A 24,172-nucleotide genomic window follows, 5' to 3' on the forward strand; every position below is an offset into this window, starting at 1 on the left:
AGCCTACAGTCCTGATATGAGCTACTCCTTTGATTTTTCATGCATTTACAAAAGCAGAACCAAACAGACCCCCCGCTTACCTCTATCCCCCTATAATTAAATATCCCTTAGTCAAAATAGTCAGATTAAATAAGATAACCTTCTGCTCTCAAGATATATAAATAAATATAAATATATATATACACATATGAACTTGAAGGCTTCAGACAAAGAACAAGTTTACCCAAATGCTGATATATTTGAAACAGCAAATAATGACTCTTAAATGAAGCCACTTTGATTTCAAATTGACTAAAATTAGCAATACTAATCTAATACACTAAAATGATAAATACTGCAAAAGCACACACGAAGATCTGGTATATGCAATTTTGTCCACTGTGATCACAGAATCAAACTCTGTAACTTCAGTTAGAACATCATGTATCTTGAGACTCAATTAAATCCAGATTGTGTTTTACAGAAAAACTGATGGCTGAAATGAAAAAATTAAAAGAAAAAATATCATAGTAGCAAAGGCTATTTAAGTCACCTTTACTTCTGCTGTTACGCTAAGTAGTTAACATCCACAGAGAAAAATCACACACACCTATCTCCATTGAAGCTAAATTCTTCTGTATCAAGATTAAGCCTGTGCCATTATCCTCAGCAGCCAAATTACAATCCCCATAAATAAAACTGTATAAGTTGAAGAAGTGCTGTAACTGAATGGCTATGAAGAGAGAGCTTTTTCTAAACTACCTTGAGCTAAAAGGTATTGTGGTGAATAATGAATCCTACATAAGCACACTGAACACGATATTTTTCTTGAACCGCAATTATCAAGGGCAAGAAACCAACAGTTCCTGTATTACAATGCATTTCTAAACACCCTTTATTGTGATAAGTGTTCAACTTGCTTTACTTTAGACAATGTATTTCATGACCAAACATACTTTATTCATCCTACTCCTAAAATTCCTTCCACCCTGTACCTTACAAAGCTGCCTCTTGTCCTGAAGTTACCATACATTATTCTCCACCGAGTCTTGCTTCTAACTGACCAAAATAAGGGTACTATATGCTTTCATGAATGAATTGGTGCTGCTTTCTGTATTACCTCACTAAAAAGTCACTTACCCATAGTACTTTGACTACTGATTTCAAAAATAAAAATAACCTTCTTCCTCTACAGATATGGGAGCTAGAAAAATCCATGATGACTGCAATATTCCACCAGACTTCTTGGAAATGACCCTTTTTGATACCACATTTTGTGACAGTCCCAGCTAGAGGCCCACTTCCTGCAAACACATAAGCACAGCTGAGCAGAAGCAAGTTTCCACTGAAGATGCCATGTGTCCTGCTGAACCACAGTCAGGCTCCTCTGCCAAGCCTACGGGAGAAAAGTGCAAAGGCCACTGCCTGCCTACCACACCTACGGTTAATCCATAGTTATGATGTTACAGCTCAGAGCAGGGCATGTGGGAGACCAACAGAAAAACAAGTACTACTATTCTTCTTCAGATAAACTAGGTGATTATAATGGTTCCTTCCAACACACATCATTCTATGACAAAAGCATTAGTTCAGTATGCAACCCAAAATACTACATTGAATTATTTATTTGTGGGCCACTTGCAGTTCATGAGCAAAGGAAAAAAAAAAAAAAAGTCAGGAGTCTTCTCAGTCTTTTGATTCATCATTTACAATCTCATCTCTTGAACACTTTCCTAACATTTGTTAAACTAATGTGCATTTAGAATAAAATGTATTAGCTGCAGGAATTTAAAGCTGTAACCACAGCCAAGAGCTACACATGCATAGGTATATGGCCATACTGCTGCCAAGGTCTTCTGCACTGCACAAGGATCAGTATTCAGTATACTGAGAGTACCAACTGAAAGAAACACTTTCCATAATCTCAGATGGACATGAGCATGCAAAAAGGACTAGATGTGTTTTTTCCTCATTTATAACCCAGAGTCTCTAAAATTATGGTTTCTCCTGTAGTTTCTTTTCTATCTGTGCACCGTGTGTTCTCCAGCCACTGCTACACCAAACTACAGAAATTCAAATTTTCTCTTCCTCAGAAGACAGGAAGACCTGCATGTACACTTCAAATTACATGACTGAAGGAACTGAAAGTGAAAAGAACAGTGGAACAAAATGAAAAAAAAAAATAAGAGCAGCTTGAAACTTACCCTCCCAGAACAGTCTGTGAAACAGGGAGTTATTGCTACAGGGAATGCTTCTAACTGAGGTGTGGCAGAGCTCAGAACATACAGTCCACTGAAGCCAGGCAACCATTTGAGTATCTTCATATCCAGCAAAAAAGCAAAGCAGCAGTATCATTCCCAGACTTCTACAATACCAGTCCTGGCCTTTAGAGGTAGCACCATTTTACCATTTTCTGCCTTCTGACCGCTTAGTTTGCAATCACTACATCCCTTCTATTAGAGATATGCATGAAATAAAGTTAATTTGTGCCCCAATATGTATTTGGATCAACTACTCAGAGTAAGAGTCACAAACCACAGTAGCCTCATATTTTCCTGTCTTCACTGACTTTTTTTACATAATGTATTGCACTTTGATCACTAGTTTTTATCCTACACCCAACTGCTGCTTACTTCCTTGACAAAGGGCAACTCATGACAAAAAGCAATTTTAAAAGCATCATGAGAATGGATGATACTGACTTTTAGGCATTAACTGATCAATAATCTCAGTGTAGCTGCAGAATCTCTAGAAGAGTTATTGACAAATTTTGTATTATTTATTTTTAAATCAACAGTTTGGCATTAACTAGTTAAGTTCACTTTTTTCTTCCTTATTTCCTTAGGGTTAAGTATTGAAGTAATCAGAATTTCAGGTAATCATTTGTAAATCGGATTTAAAATGTGCAGCAAGATGCAAATTATCCTTTTTGTGAGAGATGGATTAAACAACCATTTATTTTAATAGAAAATTACACATGCAAAACACCGAAAACACTGAAAGAAAGCCGAAATGACGTACAGGCATTAGTCAGAATTTTCTACTACAGCAAATCACAGCAACAGCGGCAACCTTTATTTCAAATTCCAGAACAACATCTGATACAAAGAGGATACAGTTAATATATCTAAAATTTCAATTTCAAACAGTGAAATGCAATATTCAGAAAAATGAGAAAGTGTTGTATATGCAAACACTACAATGGCATAAGCAATTTCTTTAATTCAGAATAAAAGTGACTAACAGATGAAACTATACTGAAATAGTGGCTTATTTAAATGTTTAATAACACAAAAGCTAGAAATCACCGCATAAAATTTCACTGTAAGAGCAGAAAAAGCACAAGATTTGTTTACAATACTCAATGCTGTTATTTTATGTGGCACCATTTTTAGTTTAGACCAACTGCAATGTAACTTTATTTAGTAAACTAAGACAAAAACTAAAGAATTGATTCTGCAATGGAATAATTTTATGTAGGTTTTCTTTTTTTTTTTACCAGAAACCAGTATCTACCATTTTGTGCTTAGACAATTATTCTTGGGTATAAAGTAATGGGTATGGTGCTGCTGGAAGTCTGCACTGTATATTCAAAACTTGTCTAACATTGTCTTCTTTTTCCTTCTCCCAGAGGGACTTTGTGTACAATATGTAGTTGCATGACACTTTTGAAAAACAAGTGTTTCATTTCTTGCTGAGTAAAACAGTCATGAGGCTTCCCACATTTGCTCTAAAAAGCCTAAATTCAGAAGTTAATCAGTACCTGCATGAACATCACACCTACCTTTACTGCCATAAGTAGGGAGACAAAGGTGATCAGAGGGCTGGAACACCTCTGCTATGAGGAAAGGCTGAGAACTGGGATTATCCAGCTGTGGTTAGTCCAGTGCCTAAAGGGGACCTACAGGAGCTCTGGACAGGGCCTGTAGTGTCAGGACAAGGGTAATGACTACACTGAAAGTGAACACATTTAATTTGGAGACCAAGAACAAATTCTTTACTGTGAGAAACTGTGAAGTTTTCTCCCCATAGAAATGCCCCATCCCTGGAAGTGTTCAGGGTCATGTTGGATGGGGCTTAGAGCAGCCTGGTCTGTGGAAGGTCCCCTGCCTACAGCAGATGAAGCAGACAGTCCTTGAATAGCACAGCCCACCCTATGATGATATGACTTTATAATCTTGTAACACTGAATTAAAAATCTCCAAAGACAAGTATCTTACTACTTTTACATTTCTTAGCATTGCAATTATCTCCTAAAACACCAGAAACACCTAAAAAAAGTCTTCATTCTTTCTTCAAAAATTGACTATTACAATGTATATTCTAAAAATCTAAGTTCACTACATCAGTGAATGCTTTGAATTTACAAATTTCAAATCTATTAGCTTCTCTACCAAAACATGATACATTCCTTATTCCTGATAGTTTTATAGTGTGAACTTGGGATTTGTCTACATTAGGATTTTCTTTCAGGTAAGGGGCATGTTTCTGCATCTCCTGATCTGCTCCACTTCCTGTGCTCTCACACATATTACACTGGGGCCTCAGAAACAGCAAATGGGATTTCTTTTAGACTATATGCTCCTACTTGTAATGGGTACTGAATTTTCTAGGCCACACTAGACCTCTTCCAAGAAAAACCCTTTAGAAATACACATAGCACAAACTTGTGTCTTCAGCATTTGCTTTGCTCCAAAAACCCCCTCTTGCCAGGCTGTGGGATGTACCAACACACACCCCAAGCATGTCCTCTACTCACCACAGCTCCAGAGAGGCTCCACCTCAATTTCAGGAATAAGCTCAGCCTCTGTAGCCATTCAGTGTAAATCCAGCCATTCTGGATTCATTAGGCATTGCATACGTTATTCACTAATATTACACCAATTGTGAATGCCATTACAACACACTTAAGAACATGTATAAAATTCCCTATCATCTGAGATGTTAGCATAATACAAATTTGACATAGATGCTGCCAGCCAGATGATGCTGAAGTCATAAAACAGCCCACAGCACCATCAGGAAACATCAAGCAAATGTTTGGAAGATGCTGCAGTCTACAAATGATTCACATTCCTGCACCACAAGTGTGGCTTCCCTGTCACTTTCCAATCTTCCTTGAATTTTGAGACTGCTGTCATTAAAATACAGAATTTTAAAATAGCAGCTTAAATAATTTGACTCAAGGATTTTTGTCAGAAAGTTTCAGAACAACAAAAAAAAATGTTAAAGCTTCTCAGTTGTTGTTTTAAAAGACAGGAACAGAAACGAACCTGACATTATTTTTTATTCTCAGTCAAAAATTCCACGAACTATTTATAGACAGCTTTAATATACTTGGCAGCAAGCAATGGAAATTGGAAATCTAGCAGACACACTGGCTCAGCTTCAACAAGATTCCTGATTTTAAGCACATAAGTAGTTCTATTCATGTCACACCCTACCTGACTTCTGCTCTGTCAAGTATGAAGGAGGTTACCTGACTGACCAATGCCTGAGGTTGTACATCTTCTTGGCTGATAATCTAACATAGCATTTTGCATTAGACAGAGAGTAGAAAAAAAAAGGAGATTACTAAACTAAAATTAAACAATTCAAACAGTGAGTTCAGTCACAACTAAACCTCAACAAAAAAGACTGAGTAAATCAGAGGAAAAGGAAGTAGATCTGAAACTAGCAGGGGAAGAGAGACTATACTGCCTACCCATCCTTAAATGAGCTATGTCCATTATGAGGCTTAGAAGCTTACTCTTAACTGATTAGACCCTACCATTAACTTCAACCTAACACTTTGCCCTCCAATTTGGAAATTTCCACTGCTGTATTATTTAAAAAAAAAAACTAGAAAAACCTCAAGTTTCTAGCTATTTTAAAAAGTTGTTTAAAGTACTAAAACTCAGGTTTTTTAATGAATGAAATGCTTAGCCCATTTGTTTATGTTCGACTGCAGTAACTATCCTTTTCTGAAACCCCATTTCAGAATTTAAACTACATCACATGTGAGAAGTGCCAGACTAGGGGAAAATTTTGATGCGTGGGCTGCACAGCACTTATATAGTAGAGGAAAGAACACTGCAAATTTGATTCACTCTCTTCACACGCTTTGCACTTTTACCTACTGGTTTCTTTAAATTACTGCTACAGTAAAAAAAAAATTGTTTTGTTTCTTCACCATGCTAAATTATTTCTCATCTTAATTCTTTGCAAGTACAGGAATAAATGTTAGCACACAACAATCTACGTAGAGTTGGTGTACTGTATTTAAAAAAAAATTAAAATCAAAACCCCATAACCATCTACAAACAAACAGAAAATTTTACTACTCTGTCACAAGTAGATGGTAACAACAGGACTTCATCAGGTCATATATTCTTAAAATATATTACTTTTGGTTATCCTCTTTTCCTCTCATGAGCTGGACCTGTGTCATCCTGAAAAAGTGGTAAGAGAAGAAATTAAATCATCATTCATAAATAACTGCAACCATCCAAAACCTGTTATAAGGTTGAAGAAATGAAAATATAATCTGCTATTAATATTACTGCTATTACATGAATCTCTACCAGGAACCCACAAAACATCCAAGCTTCTGGTTCCATATGACTCATATTTACAACTGATTTTTTTTTTTTCCAAAAACAGAATGAAATAGTGTAGGAGTACTTGATATTGGAGGGTAGGGGAGAATCACGAGGGTTTTTGAAAAGAAGGAAAACACTGCTCTACTGCAGCACCTTTATTAGTGAGCCTACATCTCATGTGACCCAGAAAAAAAAAAAAAAAGGCCAAAAATACATCCAGAGAATAAGTGTTTCAAAATCCATAAAGCTAAACTGGATTCATAAAATAAAGTTACAACATCTATTTATTTTAAGTCTTTATTCAGCAGAAGGGCTAAAATGTCACAATCTAGACAGAGATCAAAGAGGAAATTTCATGGTCTGATTGAAGCAAAAATAGGGGATTGAGAAATGAAACTGTAATTTCCAGATCTGCTTTATTTTTTTTTTTTTGGAACATCAGCCTGAGCAAACCAGGGAATACTGGAGTGAGTGGTATAGCGCTGCTGAGCTTCAATTCCACCTTTATGAGAGAAAGAATAAATTAGAATTAACAGCAACACATCTCAGCTGAATTCACTGTAGTGACATAAGTGACTTGAAAGCAAGCAGTTTAGTGGGAAGGGCAGCGAAGCAACAGTGTATTTACAGCATATTTTACACATATATCAAATATAATAATCATAAAAACACTGCACATTTATTGCATCTAGGAAAAATATCCTCATTTGAAAGCTAAAACTGTTTTCTTCTTGCTACCTATTACTAGAAATACAATTTTGATTTTGACAACTTTTTTATATTTTTTTAATGGGTTTTGTTTTCTTTCTCATAGAATTAAAAAGCACTGTAGAGTTCCCCAGAAAACTTGTTTCCTTTAATGTATGAGAAAAGTTCACAGAAACTACAGACCTTGCAAAGACTTGTGCAGACTTGTTTATGCCCAGTGTGAAGTTTTTAGACCCCATGCACCTATTCACACTGAAAATGAACTTAAACCAAATGTCATGCTGTCTGCCCAGCTACCTTCCAGTAACATAAGACATAATCTTGATCCCTTGTTAATGCTTCACTGAACTAATGAAAGTGTACAAGTAACCTTGCACGGTGTAACCCTGCACCCATTCACAAGGATTGCAACAACGAAGTGAAAAGCACAGCCAAAGGGGGAAAGAGCTCCTAAGGCAATGCACTTACTTTGCCTGTCCCTTCCACATCTGTGAAATAATGTTTTGTGTTTATCTCATGCAAACAATCTTGTGCAAAATTAATTTCATTGTTTATTACTAAGTATTTGATCTACTCTAGTTACAGCAGACAGAAGTGGAGATGTCACCAAGTTTCAAGGCAACCACAACATGTAGGTGCTTCTATTCTCCCAAGTGAAAAAGACTTGGAATTGACACAGTTCCTGCTCTAACTATTGTCAGCTGGGAAATTTCAATTGCTATGATAGGAAACATTATTAATTAGCTACACTAACTTTCTAGAATTGTCTAAACAATGCTGATTATTAAATTTCCTCAGGAGTTAGGAAGAGTAAGAGATGAACTTGCTGTAACTTGCTGGTCATAACATACTGCATTCCTCAAAATGTACTGTGAATCGCAACAAGGCAAAAATGACAAGACATTAATAGAAAACAGATTGCCTGCAAGCCATGAAAATTATTTTACTCAGATTAGTAACTTCTTGACATAAGAATCAGATCTTGAAATTGCTAAATGCTCCTCATATTAACATGTGTGCACATATTTGCATGGGTACACTCGGCACTCATGAAAGAATTCTGTGCATGGCAGCCTTGATATTTTTAGATTCTTTTGTTCAACAGACTTGATTCATCAAAGCAAACATGTTAAGGGAAATAGCCAATAAAATTTATAATTTAGTAAAATTATTTTGTCTCCAGTGTTTTATGCAAGACCTATATTCTTCTTTGAAAAAACTCCACTACAGCTTCTGCATCAATTCAAGTCATTGATTCCAAACAGGAAATTCCAGAGAGCTTCATGGATGTTTGAAAAAAGTCTAGAAGCCGTCTATATGCATTTAAAAAAAATTCAAAATCAATAGAGAAGTAGGTGCATATTGCCAAGACCCAGATTCTCTCCCTCTCCTTGAAAAGCTCTTTTTCCTTTTTCCCTCCTTCCCTTTCATGTTATCTGCTATAAATCCTGTGATTCTTGTCCCACAAAAATAAAGCTGGTGCTGTACCTCACACATTAACATGAGTACAACTGTTTTATTTCAAACACTATGGAGTATCTTAGAAACAAATTTTCAAAATAAATTTGTGATAAATTTGGAGTCTTCTTTAGTAGGCTTATGATACAGTAACCTACCACTGTATGGCTCTTTTTCTTGTAGCAGTACAAATAAGCTTTTCTTGTTATTATAGCTTTATTGTGTCAGGAACCGTACAAACAAGAAAAACAACTCATCCCACAGAACTCGTTGCTTTGTAAAAACTGGGTATGATATATTTTTATCAGATAAAGGAAAGGACAACAAAACCAACACACAATATATAAAACAATTGGAAATCTTGGCCCACCATGTTCCAAAACATAAATCAAATGGCAGTGCTTTACAGGAAGCACAGCCACGACAGGTGGGGTTAAAGAAAGTGCATATGATGACTCTGTGCTTCCCATGGACAGAACTACCCAGGTGGTGGGAAGCACAGAGGAAAGAATGGCTAGGCTTGAGTAATATTGCTAAGTGATAAAGCTATCAGTACTAAACAAACACAGCAGAACAACACGAGAGTAAAACCCAGTGAAACAGAACTCTGACACACAGCTATCCTGTGCTAACAACTAACTCCTCATTCTCCTTCACCTTCCCTCTCTCCCTCAAGTCACTGAGAAAAAAGTACAAAATTCTGAGCACCAAAGGGAAAGGCTTGTCACTTTCATGAAACATTTGGAAAGCCTAAATTACACTGATTGTCCTGGAGGTAGTAGCAGAGACAAGCAAGATTATGTGACAACACTTTTAATACAGTAATTTTAAGATAAGGACAGTTAACATTACCACACCTTACCACTGGAAACAAGTGCACTTCTGACACCCAGAATAATATTCCTCATTGCACAGGACTGTAGGGAAATACAGCCTCTTGCCATGGGGGTTCCAAGTAGTTAGAAAAGATAAACACAAACTTCTATAATCAGGGACTACAAATGTGACTGTTGAATGGTACTATGACTCCATAACTGCAAAATAAAGAAAAATAAAATCCTTTCTGCAGAGCTAGATAAACATTTGACTAGATCAGACAGTTTAGGCAGCTGCAGTTCAGCAGAGTACAGCACAACCTCAAGAAGGCCAGAGTAGCATGTAACACTGGTTGAAGAGAACACAATGAAGTCTGTTTCAAAACACTTAAGTATGCAATTTCCCACTATCAAACTACATCCCTGAGACTCACAAATTACCCCTGAAAACCTTTAAATGGGTAAAGCAGACACAAGTAATTTGCTATATGGATTCTGGTTTTGGCTTTTTACACAGCAAGTATGTCACAGAAACTAAAGTATCACAACTACTCACAGATACCATTGTTTACAAATGAAGGCTTGTTTGTATGACCCTAAATGCACCTTCTGTGCCTACTCTCAGTAGTTGTTAAGAACAAGTCTCACATTTTATAGGTCACAAAATCCCAAATTTTATTATATTACAGTAGCTCCAAGCATTCAAGAAACTTTAGTTCCTTTATGCAATATGAGAATTGAACTACATCCAATTTCCTTCTTAAATCTGCACAGATACTCCTGTCTGTCAACTACATCCATGTAGTCCTGGGCAGCAGAACTATAATTTTTATCAAAGTGCTTTGCAAGGAATTGGAAACATCTTTAAAATTCGTGATACATGTTTATCTCAGGGTCAAATTAACTGAAATGTGGTGGTACCTTGCACTCTGAATCATCATGTTTTAGATGCAATTTCACTTCAATTCAGAAGAGCAAAGAGGTTTCCAGGAAGTTAGGTGGTTGAAATAGGTGCATTTAACAGAGGTGTGAGTTGGCCTGCTCCCCCTTAATGTTATCAACTGAAGGAAGAAGCCTATGGAGATGAATGACGAAGAAATAAGCTTCCTCCTTTCACTGAAACACAGCCATACTTGGAACCATACCACCTCCCTCAGTTTCAACATGGCCAGCATCAGGCTGCCCATTTTTAATACTCCTGTTGTCATGCTCACCCACATGCCAGTCTCGCCAACAGAACCAGGAAAGGAGGATCAAAGAAATTTGCATCCCGGGGATGTGCACTGAGAAAACTGAAGAGCATCACACTGCAGTGCTCTGGAAAACTGTACCAAACCATCAGTTCCCCAGGGAGGGAAAAGCAGGCAGCCACAAGTAAACATAGACACACACACACTTGATCTAGGACAGGCTTCCAAATGACAAAAGCACTAACAAGAAGAGAGGTTTAAACATAGTAAGACAAATGAACACCTTGGAGAAGAGAATGCCATCTAACAGGTATTTCCAAAATCCTTATCACTGTAAACCCTTACATTCATACTTGTAATTACCTTCCAGTATGCTATCCCTAGTACATCTCATTTCTTTAACACAAGCTCTTCTGATCTTCACTACTTGTTTACACAAAGCATTAAGTTCCTAAGGATATTTTTAAACAACTTTTTCTTTCTGCAATCCAGCTTCCTAAAAATATTTATTAAAACATATAATATATATATATATAAAAATTCCTTTCTCTGTGGAAAATCCTGACAAGAATAATTTTGATTAACATCAGATGACTGATGCCCTCTCCTTTGTCCATCCAGTTCAACCTCATCCTACAAAAGCCACTCAGGTTGTTTAACTTGAGCATATTCACTGTTACCCAACAATGTAACAATCGATGCAGCTTCACTTCCTGTGGATCACACAGTTGTGCACATCTGCACACTCCCCACAACTTCCAAATGCTTTGGACTATTTTTGCATCTGGCAAAAGAGTAACAGTACCAAAAATCCAGTTAATAAAAATTTAAAGAAAAAAAACCCCTTACATTTCTATATGTACTCCAACATAGAGGTTTCATTGTAGATTTGTTATGAAGTGTAACAGATTCCACACAGAACACAGTAATCCATGTTAAAGAATGTTCTGGTCTGACTGAAGGAGCTCTTTAGTGGCAGCAGCAGATCATCACTAAACCTCTTAAAGCACTGTGCATCCACTCACTTAAACACAGCTGAAATATACAATAGACTGTGTTTCTAAGGAGCAGATGAGAGGTAATCAGTTGGTACTAACATCTGTAAAACTAGACAAGGAGAGGAGCTGGAGTTTTAAATAAAGAAGAAGACACTGCTCTGAAAGTAGCCTACTTCCTGTTCCACAACAAAAACTCAGCAACTGGGTATTTCCCAGAAGGATGCTGTTGGCATTTGAATAATTTAGGACGACTCCTCATTCTCTATCTTCCCTCTGAAGGCCAGACTAATCTGCCTACACTGAGAACTGAGACTTCTCTGAAGAGGAGTTCAGATCATTAAGTTACGCTCCTGCTGCCTCAAATTCCTTTAATATGCCTCCCTTTTCCCACACAGACTGCCTGAAATGACACCAAACCAAGACTTCCCACTTCACTCACACATAATCAGTACAGCATCAGAAATGTGGAGTAACAAACTCTAGGCATGCACAACCATGAAACAGTTACTTACTTTCTGTGCTTCAGCTTCTACCTTGCTCAACATACTTTACAGGAATACTGTCAGTATTAGTCTAACTTAATAATTAAACCTCATATAATAAAGAGCTTTAAGGAGACTATGCAAAGAATATATTAAAACAAGAACATTTATTGAAGGTTTGTTACCAACCATGTCACATCATGGAGCACAGTAAATTAAGATGCAAGTCAGGTTTATAAAACACTTTTGGAGTAAGCAGATTTTTAAAAAGAAAGCCCAATACCAGCAAGTCACCACTAGGTATATACATGCTCTTTTATAAAGAGACATGACATGTGAACTTAACAGCCAATTAGGGAAAGAAATAACAGCCATTTGTTGGGACACTCAAAAAAAAAAAAATTTTTTTTTTTAAGAAAGAGATTAAAAATGCCTTGTAAAAAGAGCTAAGTGAAAAATACATTACTTTCTTATGTTAATACCATTCACCAAACTTGACCAGTAGTTGTATTCCTTTGGGTGTAGCTTCTTTTCAACACACATGAAAAGCAGTGTTACACTTTTGTATTGATGAAAGCAGATTAAATCCCTTACAATCCCTTACCAGTAACTTTATCTAATGAATAATAACAGTAAATCACAGTTTAAGGGCATTGGCTTTGCTGTGTTGGCTCTTTGAGAAATGAAAAGGGTATCTTTAGAAGAGGTTCAGTTCTGGGAAAGAAGTATAAAGGAAGCCTGGAATATTTCATTGTATCAGAGTTTTTCATTCCTCATCGCTTATTGAGGGTAAATATATATACAACTTTCTAAACTTAGGGGGAATTTTCAAGTTGATAGAGATTACAAAACTGAAGAGCAAGGCTTATTTGTGATAAAGCAGATACTGCGAAGACAGCATACTTGCAAATTCTTACACTGTTTATACTTCACACTGATTTGTTATCCACTCGACTATTTACTTGCTTTTCCTTTCTGGATCATCTGCAGAATTACTCAGAAGCTCAGCACTGACATTACATGACAACTTTTAGATGGAATCTGCCACTATCAGTGTTAAGGCACCAAGACAACGTGATTTCTCAAGACATTCATGTATCCACTGTAAGTACTTTAGCTGGTTCAGAAGGTAACTGGTTAGGCTTGCTGTGGCTAAAGGCAACCACACAGATGGCATTTCTGTCAGCCTTTGTCCTCACCACAGCACAGGTGTCACAAATGAGTGTTTTGGGTTTTTTAAATAATCATGGATCATGCTACAAGTGATACTTTATTCAGATTCTAAAAGGTTCCAAGGCTCCAACTGCTATGGCTTTCCTTTTTAGGAAATGTAGCTGGAAGAGGAAATCAGGTATATTAGGTTTCAACACATTAATTCAGCTCTAAAATAAAGGGTAAAAAATACTTTCATTTTACATACATTTCACTCTATTAAAAGCCAACCTGATAACAAAATTCAGCACTTGCTCCTACAGCCTTTTTAAAGGGAGGCACAGAATTTTAAAATAGCAAAAAATGTGACACAATATGGTGATAAGTACAAGATCAATGTCAGACATAATGCCTACATGCTCAAATTCCTATTTATCTGCCTTTATATAATGAAGTATATTGCTAATTTAAGTACATACCCTTCCTGTTTAAGAGCAGATTTCCAGGTATAGGGAGAAAAGCACTCCCAGGACAATGGAACCCCATAAACTAAACTCTGATTACCTATCTAAACAAATTAAAGTATCATCAACACACATCAAAAATACATCAAAGTACAATGTATTTCAATACAGGCATGAAGGAGTTGCTTAGTAAAAATCTAACACCATGATCCTTATGTTCACAGCAGTATTTTATACACCACATTCAACAATTCAAGTTTAAAGCTAGTTCAGACCTCTTTGCAATCACAGTAACTCATCTCCCTCAAACAAACTGATTTGATGTGATTGTTTTAGTTGAGCAACACGCCTGAGAAACTGAGTGCTTATTTCAAATTAGGTGCTTTAAGCATTTTATTGGCTCCCAAATATGCAGTACGGTCAGGAAGCAAGACCTCAGATCAAAAATTTAAATTCAGCTTTATTTTAATCATCAATCAGTCATCTACAGTGTAGAGGCAAAAGGCCTGTGTACTGTCCCACATTTCCACAATGGATGAAGAAAACTGGAAAGCTTTGTGGACCTAAAAAGAGGTTAGTAACATTATCACTCAGCTGTGGTATATTGGATTGTCATTTACATGAGAACTGTGATATTACTGAGTCTTTATTACAGCGTGCATAGATGACAGACTCAACACACAATTTAAAAACTGGAATTGAAGTGAGACAAACCAGACAGCACCTAGGAAACAGGTACTGGAAACAGTATAAGCTGGATCACCAACAACAGGGAAGTAGGTCATTAGTAACTGGACTCTATAAACATGCAGGTCCCAGGCACATCCTGCAGCAAAGCTGCTGGAGTGCAGAAATACTGCCAAATGCCAGTATCAGCCACAAAGGGGATCGCCAAAAAGGATGCTTAAAAATATTGGCAAAAGCCATTCACTGAACTACAAAATGTTCAAAGATCTCTACTTGTTTATTCACTTACTTGCTAAAGTACAGGTCAAATGCAGGAATCTAATGTTCCTGTAACACGCCTCTGCCTGAGAATACTTGGAAGGCCAGAGATCAAGACCTCAAGCAATTTCCAAGCTCTTCCTGCATTCAAACCTTTTTTTTTTTTTTGCTTGCCTGTAAGAGTAACCTCTTAGACTGATTACATGCTCACTCAGCCACCACAACATCCTCAAAATAAAAGGCTAGCTGCTTTCCTCCCTTCTATTTGCCCAACCTCTTAAAAAACAGCTCTTCTTGCAGACATCTTGGTCTTCTATTCCACTCTGAAGAACAGTTCTGCCACCTTTAGCTGTGAATGTGCCTTAACAAGATATCCCAATCTTTCCCTCCCTTGCCATCCCAGCTCTCCTCTCTTCATGAATCTCTCCAACCAGACACCAGCTGAACTTTAGCCATGGAACTGACTACTCTTTCAGTAGCAGTCCTTTAGACAGGAAACAGAACAAATGGGAGGTGCCCTGACATGGGAAGCTATTTCCACTAATTACACAATCACCCAAATCCATCCCAGTCAGTGCTTCCAGCTGCAAGTTGCTGTGATCAAGAGTCATGTGTCTGATGTCATTGATCTTCCTGACTTAAGAGCAGACATCTCAAATTATTTTAACTGATGTCTACATCATGGAAAAGACATATGTTCTTTCTCCATACTTTTAAAAAATTACAAACTGGAAAAAATGAAATATATATTCTCTCAAGTCCAGTTACAAATATTTCAATGTGGTTAAAACACATGTTTTTGAGTTAAATCCCTGTGCACTCTCCCTGAGCACATCTTTAGAAGAGAGCAAATAGAAAAATGTAATTTTTTAGTAAAATGAAGAGCAGGCTGAAGTAAATACAACAGTATTATAAACAAAAAAAAACCACCTTTATTAGGACTCTAGAATGAATCTCTGAAAATTACTCTGCTGAACTTTGTGTAGGAAATGAAGAAACGGAAGGTTAAAGTCTGCACTTTAATCTATGTGATAAGAGAAGCACATATGCATAGATTTGTTTACCACATGTGATATATTCATTATTCCAGCCCCAGTTACTACAATATCCCTAACAGAAGCTTTTACTTGAGCTACTGCATACAGTTTCTTAGAAAGAGTATACCCTGGTAGGGTGTTTTAATTCATTGTATTATAATACCCTTTGTGAAGCATAGGAAAAAAGGCATTAAGAAAAGTCTTACGAAAATTCATATACAACTAAAATCTAGAAGTCAGAGCATGTGAATGTGTGTGCCTTCCCACAACAAGGTACAGCAAACAAGACTTCATTTTTCTATTCTAAACTGCTTACCTACAGTTATTGAAAAGTTCTTTCTAAAGGAGCAGCTCCTTAAATGTGTAGAATCATTAAATTTTAAAGAGACATCATTGACTAGAACAAACTTATTTCTAGTAACACTAGATATAAATTAGAAGAAAATCGTATTTTTTCCACAAAATAACTATTCACTGTCCTTTTATATTTACAGAGAGACTTATCTGTATCTCCCAATAGGTGCATACGAAGCTGGAGTACTAAAACAGAGTTACAGGACCCCCTAATAGACTAATTTTTTCTTAACTTTTAAATACAAGCAACTTTATTACAGACTTTCACCACATGCCAGAGTGTGCTCACACTGCTTGTTAGAGGATCACTCTGTTTTACGGCTACAACTGACTTTGAATGTCTGCTCTACTTACCCACAGCCAGTCCCAGGGGCTTCCACTTAGCAGAGGAAACATCTCCAAGGTTAAACAAAGGGTAGTCATGAATTACACACAATCAGATAGGTGAAACACGCAGTTCCCATCCAATATATAGTTCAAATATACTTTCCCCTCACAGAGAAACACAACTACTTCACTTTCATTGCTTTGCAGAATTTATCATTTACTAAGTTGAGCATGTTGAGCTTTCTTGTACAACAAAAAATTCCACAACCAAATAAATGTATCTGGAAAAGTCCTACAAGTACTAAAACTACCAAGATGCTTAAGTGATAGACCACCTTGACTCAGGTTACTAAACAAAATGGTGTTTTGTGTGACTCCCTTCCCCCTTTCAAAGCATGCTCTGCTTGTAAGCTTTCTTAATTTTGGGGAGGCTCTTATTTTTGCTTGCTAAATTCCTGACTAGTTCCAAAGAATTATTCCTCACAAAATAGCTGAGAAAGATATACAGAAATTCCCTCATAAACTAAAATTTATTGTCTAACAGAATAGCGGGGGGGGGGGAATCTCGTACATAGCTATTAAATATGCTAACCTTGATAAGAAGACACCACTGTCTCGATAACAATGTATCAAATGTTACAGTATATCTAAATTCAAAGCATCTGTTCAGAGAAACAAATCTGAATCACAACTTAGATTAGGGCTTTTCTGGAGTGTTTGCATTGACCTGTCAGTTATGCTGAATTTTGTAGTTTTAACTTAGATACAAGAATCAATATATACATTTCAAAGCAATGATAAAGCTTGGCATAATGAATCATCAGTGAAGTAACAACTGCAGCAAAAAATCAAGTGTAGACAACAAAAAAGATAGTCAGAACAACACAGCTCTTCAGAGTATGGTATCACACAGCCTGCTATAAACCACTCTGAGCACTTATTTCTACTGAGAGCATAAACACAGGAACTCAAATCTACAACCAAATTTTTAGTATCCAGTGCACTGGTACCCAGTATTCTTTAAAACCATGTAAACTATGGAAGGTCAACTGTGCCAACCAACACACACCTCAAGTAATAACTGGTACTGCAAAAACACCACAGCTAGTAATTCCGTAATGCATACAAGCTAAAAACATCCCAGGCTGTCAACAAATCACACTCTCTCAATTACTGCCTAGCTAGATATCTCAGCTGTTCCGGTATTTTAACATAAACATTAACTATCTGGGACAGTAGAAATGGAACACTAAAGCTAGAAAATGCAGAGACATCTAAGAAAACAAAACCACACTATTTACACAGTTCAAACAGTACTCATGAATTTTTAAAAAACCTGTACGGAAATTAGTTAATTCTACTTAATAAGTATGGAAATAACACCATGGAAATTTGAGGCATCTGGTAACAGGTACATAATGTGAGAAGGAATGTACCTAACACACCAAAGGCACAAAGTTTAAAATTTTGAGATCTGTTCACAAGTCTGATGATTTTAAGTTTTAGCCAGACCAAGTACAAAACAATAAATATTGAGTGCTTAAGTGAAAACAATACTCATACAGTTTACATCTACTAGATATTAAAACAGGAGTGACTGAAGTAAAGGAATCAAACATATTCACCTGCAGGGTCCTTCCAACACTAACACAGTAGTGCTCTTCCTCTCCTAGCAATAACAGAACAGATGAAAAAGCCATGCTAATTACACGCTTTGCTCTGATGACAGGAATGGAGTCAGATGGCTTCAGTCATGACTCTGGTTATAACTACTCCTCTGCTCTTTCTCTGGCTGACAGTATTCTCATTTAGTGCTTAATAAATCAGACCAACTACCTTATATTCAATTTTCAAACTTTTTGCTATGAGGTTGTTTAGGATATGGGGTTTTTTCTTCTCCCCCTGAATGAATGTTGCTTTAAATATTGTCCACATGACCTCACAGACATTTTGACTATAGATGCAATATTCAGCTGAACAGTCAGCTGAATGTGCACATACTTGGACAAGCTGACATACGATTAACTTATTAGATAACATACATTTCTATGGTGTTAAAATTAGGACATGTTCTCTTAAAGGACTACAAAACTGTTCCAATAAACTAATTACAATGGTTTTGCCAATAATATTATTTACAGTTTAGCAAAATATATCTGTTCAGTATATCACAAGTATCACTAAAGACTGACATTCAAGAGTTTAAGATACAATAATTTATTAAGTCGAGCAATTCCTTTAGGACAGTCTGTTCTGGCTTTAGAGTCCAACTTTTTTAGAAAATTGAACAAACTGGCTGGCAGACTTTATTTGCTTACATGATTCAGGCTATTATTTCAAACAACGTGAATGAAGCCAAAGAACTATTTATTCTTCCTCATCTCATACCATCATTAACAAACTGACATGTGAGTAAAGTTCGGGTCCTGACAACTGAACTTTTATGACAATTTTACTTGTCTTCCCTTAGAACCAAGTGAATTAGTTATATATACAGTACTGTTATAACTTCAAGCAGCATCTATACTACAGAAACCTGGAATGGTTCTAATTCAAAATTAAATGTTTTAAAGCATATATAAGTGTACTATGTTTTTCTAGTTATAGTCTATATATAGTCTAGTTTCTGCATTATACCACCTTAGAGACTTTTCATAACTCAGCCTCTGCTCTGAACACCCTCACAAAGTGTTCCTGAAAGTGCTCCAGCACAGTACCAATTAGATTTAAACCATCATCCTTGTCAAGAGTTTAATAAAAATCAAACAAAACAGTAACATGAGAAATTCAGTTCTCTAACCGAAGCTCATGTTTTAGCAGGAAAAGAAGTAAGATCAGCATCCCTGGAGGTACTTTAAACATGTGTAGATGTGTCATTCAGGGACATGGCTTAATGATGGACTTGGCAGTGCTGGACTTGCAGTTGGACTCTATGACCTTGAAGATCTTTTCCAACCTAGACAATTCTGTGATTCCAAGATTTACTTAATTTCCAGATAATCAATCACAGACCTTTGGTTTGAAAAATACTTCCCTCAAGAACAGGACTGATTTCTCATCAACAGTTTTTCCCCTAAGAAAATTACTTATACAACATATGGTTCTGTTTTAAACTCAGATAACTGTTATGGCCTTTGAGATAAGCAGAAATGTCTTAATATTTGTCCCAGTAAAAGCTAGGCCAGGATTATATATAGAGACACATAAAACCAATTATTTCTTGGATATAAAACTCCTAGCCAACAGGAAGGCTGGAAATATAAACCAAAAAATACTGTTGCCCAATGCCCTACCAAGCTGTAATTCTTGTTAGTCAGTGCTATTCCAATATTCCACTCATCAGTATTCCTCCTTCTCAAATGTTTATAATTATAGTCATCATCAGAAAGAAGGTTTGAAAAATTCACCAACTACAGGGAAACAGAGAAACATTCTCTGGGGAGCTCAATGCCCACATAACAACCTTGGTGAATTTAGTATTTTAATTAGCAGAAAATTCTAGACATTTTAGCTGTGCAATGCACACTGGAAGGCAACTGAAGTGATCCGCCATCGCTTTTCCAAGCATGCATTTACCGTGGGTATTGCCTACTGCATTCAAAGCCTTAACATAATGATATCTGCAAGGCTCTGCTCAGGATCAACATTACAGTCCAGAGCTATGCTGACAGCAGTGTCCTGATCAAATTCATGTCAATACTAAATCAGTTTCGTTTGGAAGAGCTAAAAGCAGTTGTATAGGAAAGTAAAATGCTTTAACAGGACATGGTTCCCAGTCTCACTTTCTTCCCCCAAAATAAAATGTGAGAAATCAAAGTGAAAGCTAGAGAAAGAGCTAAACTACACAGTAAATGCTTGCTTTTGTTTTGGATACTACAGACTGGGGAGGATTTTCCTTTCCTTTAAGCAGTGAAACTGGTCAGAACTTCAGACATTTTCAATAAAAACTGTTAAGAGAAACTAATTCCTCACGAGGATGAAGTGACACAGCATGCTGATCAAAATCAGAAGCACCTTCTCCTTCCTGGCAGTGGCACTAACGGATGGTGATGTGTTTCTCAGCAAGGCAGAAGAAACTTAGGAAGCCTTCTTGGCTGAACTTTCAGAAGTCTTGATTAAAGGTCTATGGAAAATGTTATTCAGAAGTAATTTAATTTGGTTGTTTTTTCTCTAACCATAGATTATGCTTGTGATTTCAGCTTTTGTAAGGTTGACAGTAACACCAAAGTTACAGTATCACGATTCAAAATGTTTTACTTAGGTCAATGAGGAATATCACAATAATAATCTTGACTTTTAATTTCAATTCTGTGACGAGTACAATAAAACAAGCACACTGAGTTAAAAAACTTTCTCACAGAAATTAATTTTTTAAGTACATTAAGTATGCAAAACATAAGCATGCAAACAGAAGAACAGCTTAATATAGCCAAACTTCAGATTTTTGCTACCACTTCCTGCTCCACCATTAGCTAACTCCTTTTCAGTTGCAACTGTGCTTTACATAATATGCATTTAAAAGACTGGTCAGTGTCCCACTTTGTTCATGCAAATACACACACCCAAAAATTAAACTTTACCAGTGTTAACTATTTGGTTATGGGTACTGGCATAATTGTAGCTCTTTTTGAAGAGGCCATCCTTACTTTTCTATTCATGTAAATATGACATGGGAAATGCTCCTACAAGTTTATGTAGTACATCTACGTTTTTAGAGTTGGGACTGATTGTTGTGGCACAGGCACGTGCTGGACAAAACACTTTGCAAAGGAAAATCTGAAATATCTTGATGTTCCAGACACAAGCTTGCTTTTTTAGCAGTGAAAGAGATTCTAATTTCTTATGTTCAACTGCGTGCTTAGAGCAAAGGCACCTACTTCAGAAACGGCTGAAGCAGGGCCCCTGTCGCTGTCCTGGTCAGGGCAAACACATGCCCAGCCCTGTGCCAAAGGCTGCTTCTCCTGCTTGAGGCCCACGGACACAACCTATGCTCGACTTCATAAAGCAAACACAACTCTATGAGAAAACATAATACGACTCTCTTTGTCAAGTATCTGTTTTCATCTGTCCTGAGTTACTGGGCCACCTTTTTACCGTAAAAACCAACCTCAGTACATTTACACAAATATTTTTCATCAGCAGTTCTCTTCTAAAGATGGGTTTATACCCAGCGATGAAATTTATTCGGGTATGAACTGCAGACAGGCTGAGCAGAAGCAAAGGTCCCCGGAAGGTCCTCCAGGCCCGTGCTGATGTGTCACCAACTCCTCACCAGTGCCAGCCCCCGACCCCGCGGCCCCGACACCAGGCCTCGTTCGTCCCGACCGGACGTGAACATCTCCCAAGCATCCATCCCTATTATCCACAGGCAGCGATTACTCGTGACTCAGAGGATTTGGGGCTGGCTTGTTTGTGCGGCCCCGCGCCAACTCCGGAGTTCCCGGCAACGCACATCTGCGGGAGAGCAAGCCCAGGGCAGCCGGGCCAAATCCCAGAATCCCGGCCGCAGTTTTAAGGACTTCCCAGAGGAGACTTCCGTCCACCCCCACAAGTAGTAAATAAATAAATAAATAACGTAGCAACCCATAAAAACCCCAATCAAAACAAACAAACAAAAAACCCCGGAGCGAATTCTAGAGCAGTCGAGCTCGAAGGAGGAGACCGGGCTGGAGGCAGAGAAGTACGGGGACACCAGCCGGGCCTAGCGGCGATCCCGGGAGGCTCCAGGGACCCCGCCGAGGCCGGCCGGGAGAAAGGCCGCTTTGTTCCCCCTCCCCGGGGCCGCCTCCCGGCGGCGTCACTGCCCGGTACCTACCGCAGCAGGAGACGACGAGGAGCAGGAGTTGCGCTGACCTCCAAGCCGGGGAGCCCTCTGCGCTCCCCCAAGGGGCCATAACACCCGCCCGCGGGGAGGCGGCGCGGAGCCGGAGCTGCCACCGCCGCGCCCCCGACACGGAGCCGGAGCCGGAGCTGCCGCCGCAGGAGGGGCCGGCGGGCTCCTCGCCCCCCGCCCGCCGGAGCCGCCGCCTCGGGGTGCGCTAGCGGCCCGCACGCCTCGGCCGCCCGCCCGCCCGCCGAGCCATGAGCCGCCACCGCCGCCGGCCTCGGCCTCCCTCCCCGCGCGCCGCTTCCTCCTCCCGGCTGGGCTCCGCCGCGGCTGCGCACTGCCGGCACGAGCGCATGGAGCCGCTCCCGGCAGCCGCGGGCCGGGCGGCGAGCGGGGCGGAGCGGAGCGGGGCGGGGCGGGGCGGGGCGGAGCGGAGCGGTGGCTCCCAGACGGCGGGGGCGGGCCCGGGCCGCCGCGCTCGGCGCTGCACCGCCCCGCCGGCTCCTCCGGCTCCTCCTCCGGCTCCTCCTTCGTCACCTGCTCCCTCCCCTCCCACTCCGTCGCCGCTGCAGCCGCCGGGTCTCGGCCCGCCCCGTCCCGCGGAGGCGGCCGCAGCCACCCGTGGCCGCAGAGGCCGTAGCCGGAGGAGGGAGCGTGAAAGTCCCGGCTGCCGAGTAGTCCAAATCCCCGGCCCACACAGGATAACGCAGTGGGTGTTTGAGTGCCCTGGCTCTCCGCCCTGAGTAAAACTGCCCGAATCCAAACCCGGTCTATAAAGCACGGGGCTGCTCTGGCAGCTGGTGGCTGCTGTGCTTCTGACCTCCAAATCTGCATTTCAACAGTGAGACCGAAAAATTACCGTGGGAGCACAAAAAGCGCAACTGCTGTAGAGGCAAAATTATGGACCCCATAGAAATTCCTTGTGACACTTGCTGTTCGATTAGGGTTGCCCATTTTCCTGCAGCACAGTTATCTGTTGCCAAGAGCAAGCGCGATTTACGGTGCAAGTTTTACATTCAGCTTTAATTTTTCGGTGCCTGTTTCAGACCATGAGAAGTGTTTATTGAGTAGTGTTTGACTAGAACTATAATTTGTTTGGAATAACAAAGTATTATCATTCCCAAGAAAAGCAAAAGTTTAATTCTGTTGGTAAAGCTTTGTAGCTACACCTTGAAAGCAGACATGTTTAAACAGATCAGAGCTCTTTCTCCACAAATGGTCATGGCTATAGAGAGTATTCTATGCTATTTCTTCTCATCACATTTTTTTTAATAGAATCATTAACTCATTTTGGTTGTAAAACACCCTGAAAGTCATTGAGTCCAACTGTAAATACAGCATTGCCAAGTCCACTACTAAATCATGTCCACATATGCCACATCTACACATCCTTTAAATACCTCCAGGAATGGTGAGTCAACTACTTACCTGTTAAAATGCTTGACAATCCTTTCTGTGAAGTAATGTTTCCTAATATCCAATAGCTTTTTCTGTCACAATTTGATGTTGCCTCCTTTCATTTATTGTTCTGTGATTTCTCCTGCATTTGTTTCCAAATCCCCATCTATTTGGGAAGGAAGAGAAATATATTGAATGTCCCATTTGAAAGGGAGGAGATGCTTATTTAAGGATGACCATCAGGATGAAGATTCAGCATTAATAATTGTCATGGAAGAGGGAAGGTAAACCAACCAAGCATGAATGCTTTCCAAGTCTGGGAGTTGTGGTCCAGAAACACCCTGAGATGGCATCATTAAGTTTAACAGTACTCAATGGATTTGTCTTCAGTATATTTGTCCAGTCACAATTTGAACCTGTAAGTGTTCATCTCTCCAAAGCCATGAGGTTGCACACA

At 38.8% G+C, this 24,172-nt stretch overlaps 1 protein-coding gene across 1 annotated transcript in view; it reads right to left on the reverse strand.

Annotated features, from left to right (window-relative positions):
- Positions 1 to 22,408, reverse strand: part of LRP12 (LDL receptor related protein 12) — a 51,198-nt gene extending 28,790 nt beyond the window's left edge. Inside the window, exon 1 of the mRNA XM_062491202.1 lies at positions 22,306 to 22,408. Coding sequence (XP_062347186.1) covers positions 22,306 to 22,384 — 79 coding nt within the window. The 5' untranslated portion in view covers positions 22,385 to 22,408. The remainder of the gene's footprint in view (positions 1 to 22,305) is intronic.
- Positions 22,409 to 24,172: the final 1,764 nt, after the last annotated feature.

Source organism: Cinclus cinclus, chromosome 1 (assembly GCF_963662255.1).
Source record: "Cinclus cinclus chromosome 1, bCinCin1.1, whole genome shotgun sequence".
Lineage (NCBI taxonomy): Eukaryota > Metazoa > Chordata > Aves > Passeriformes > Cinclidae > Cinclus > Cinclus cinclus.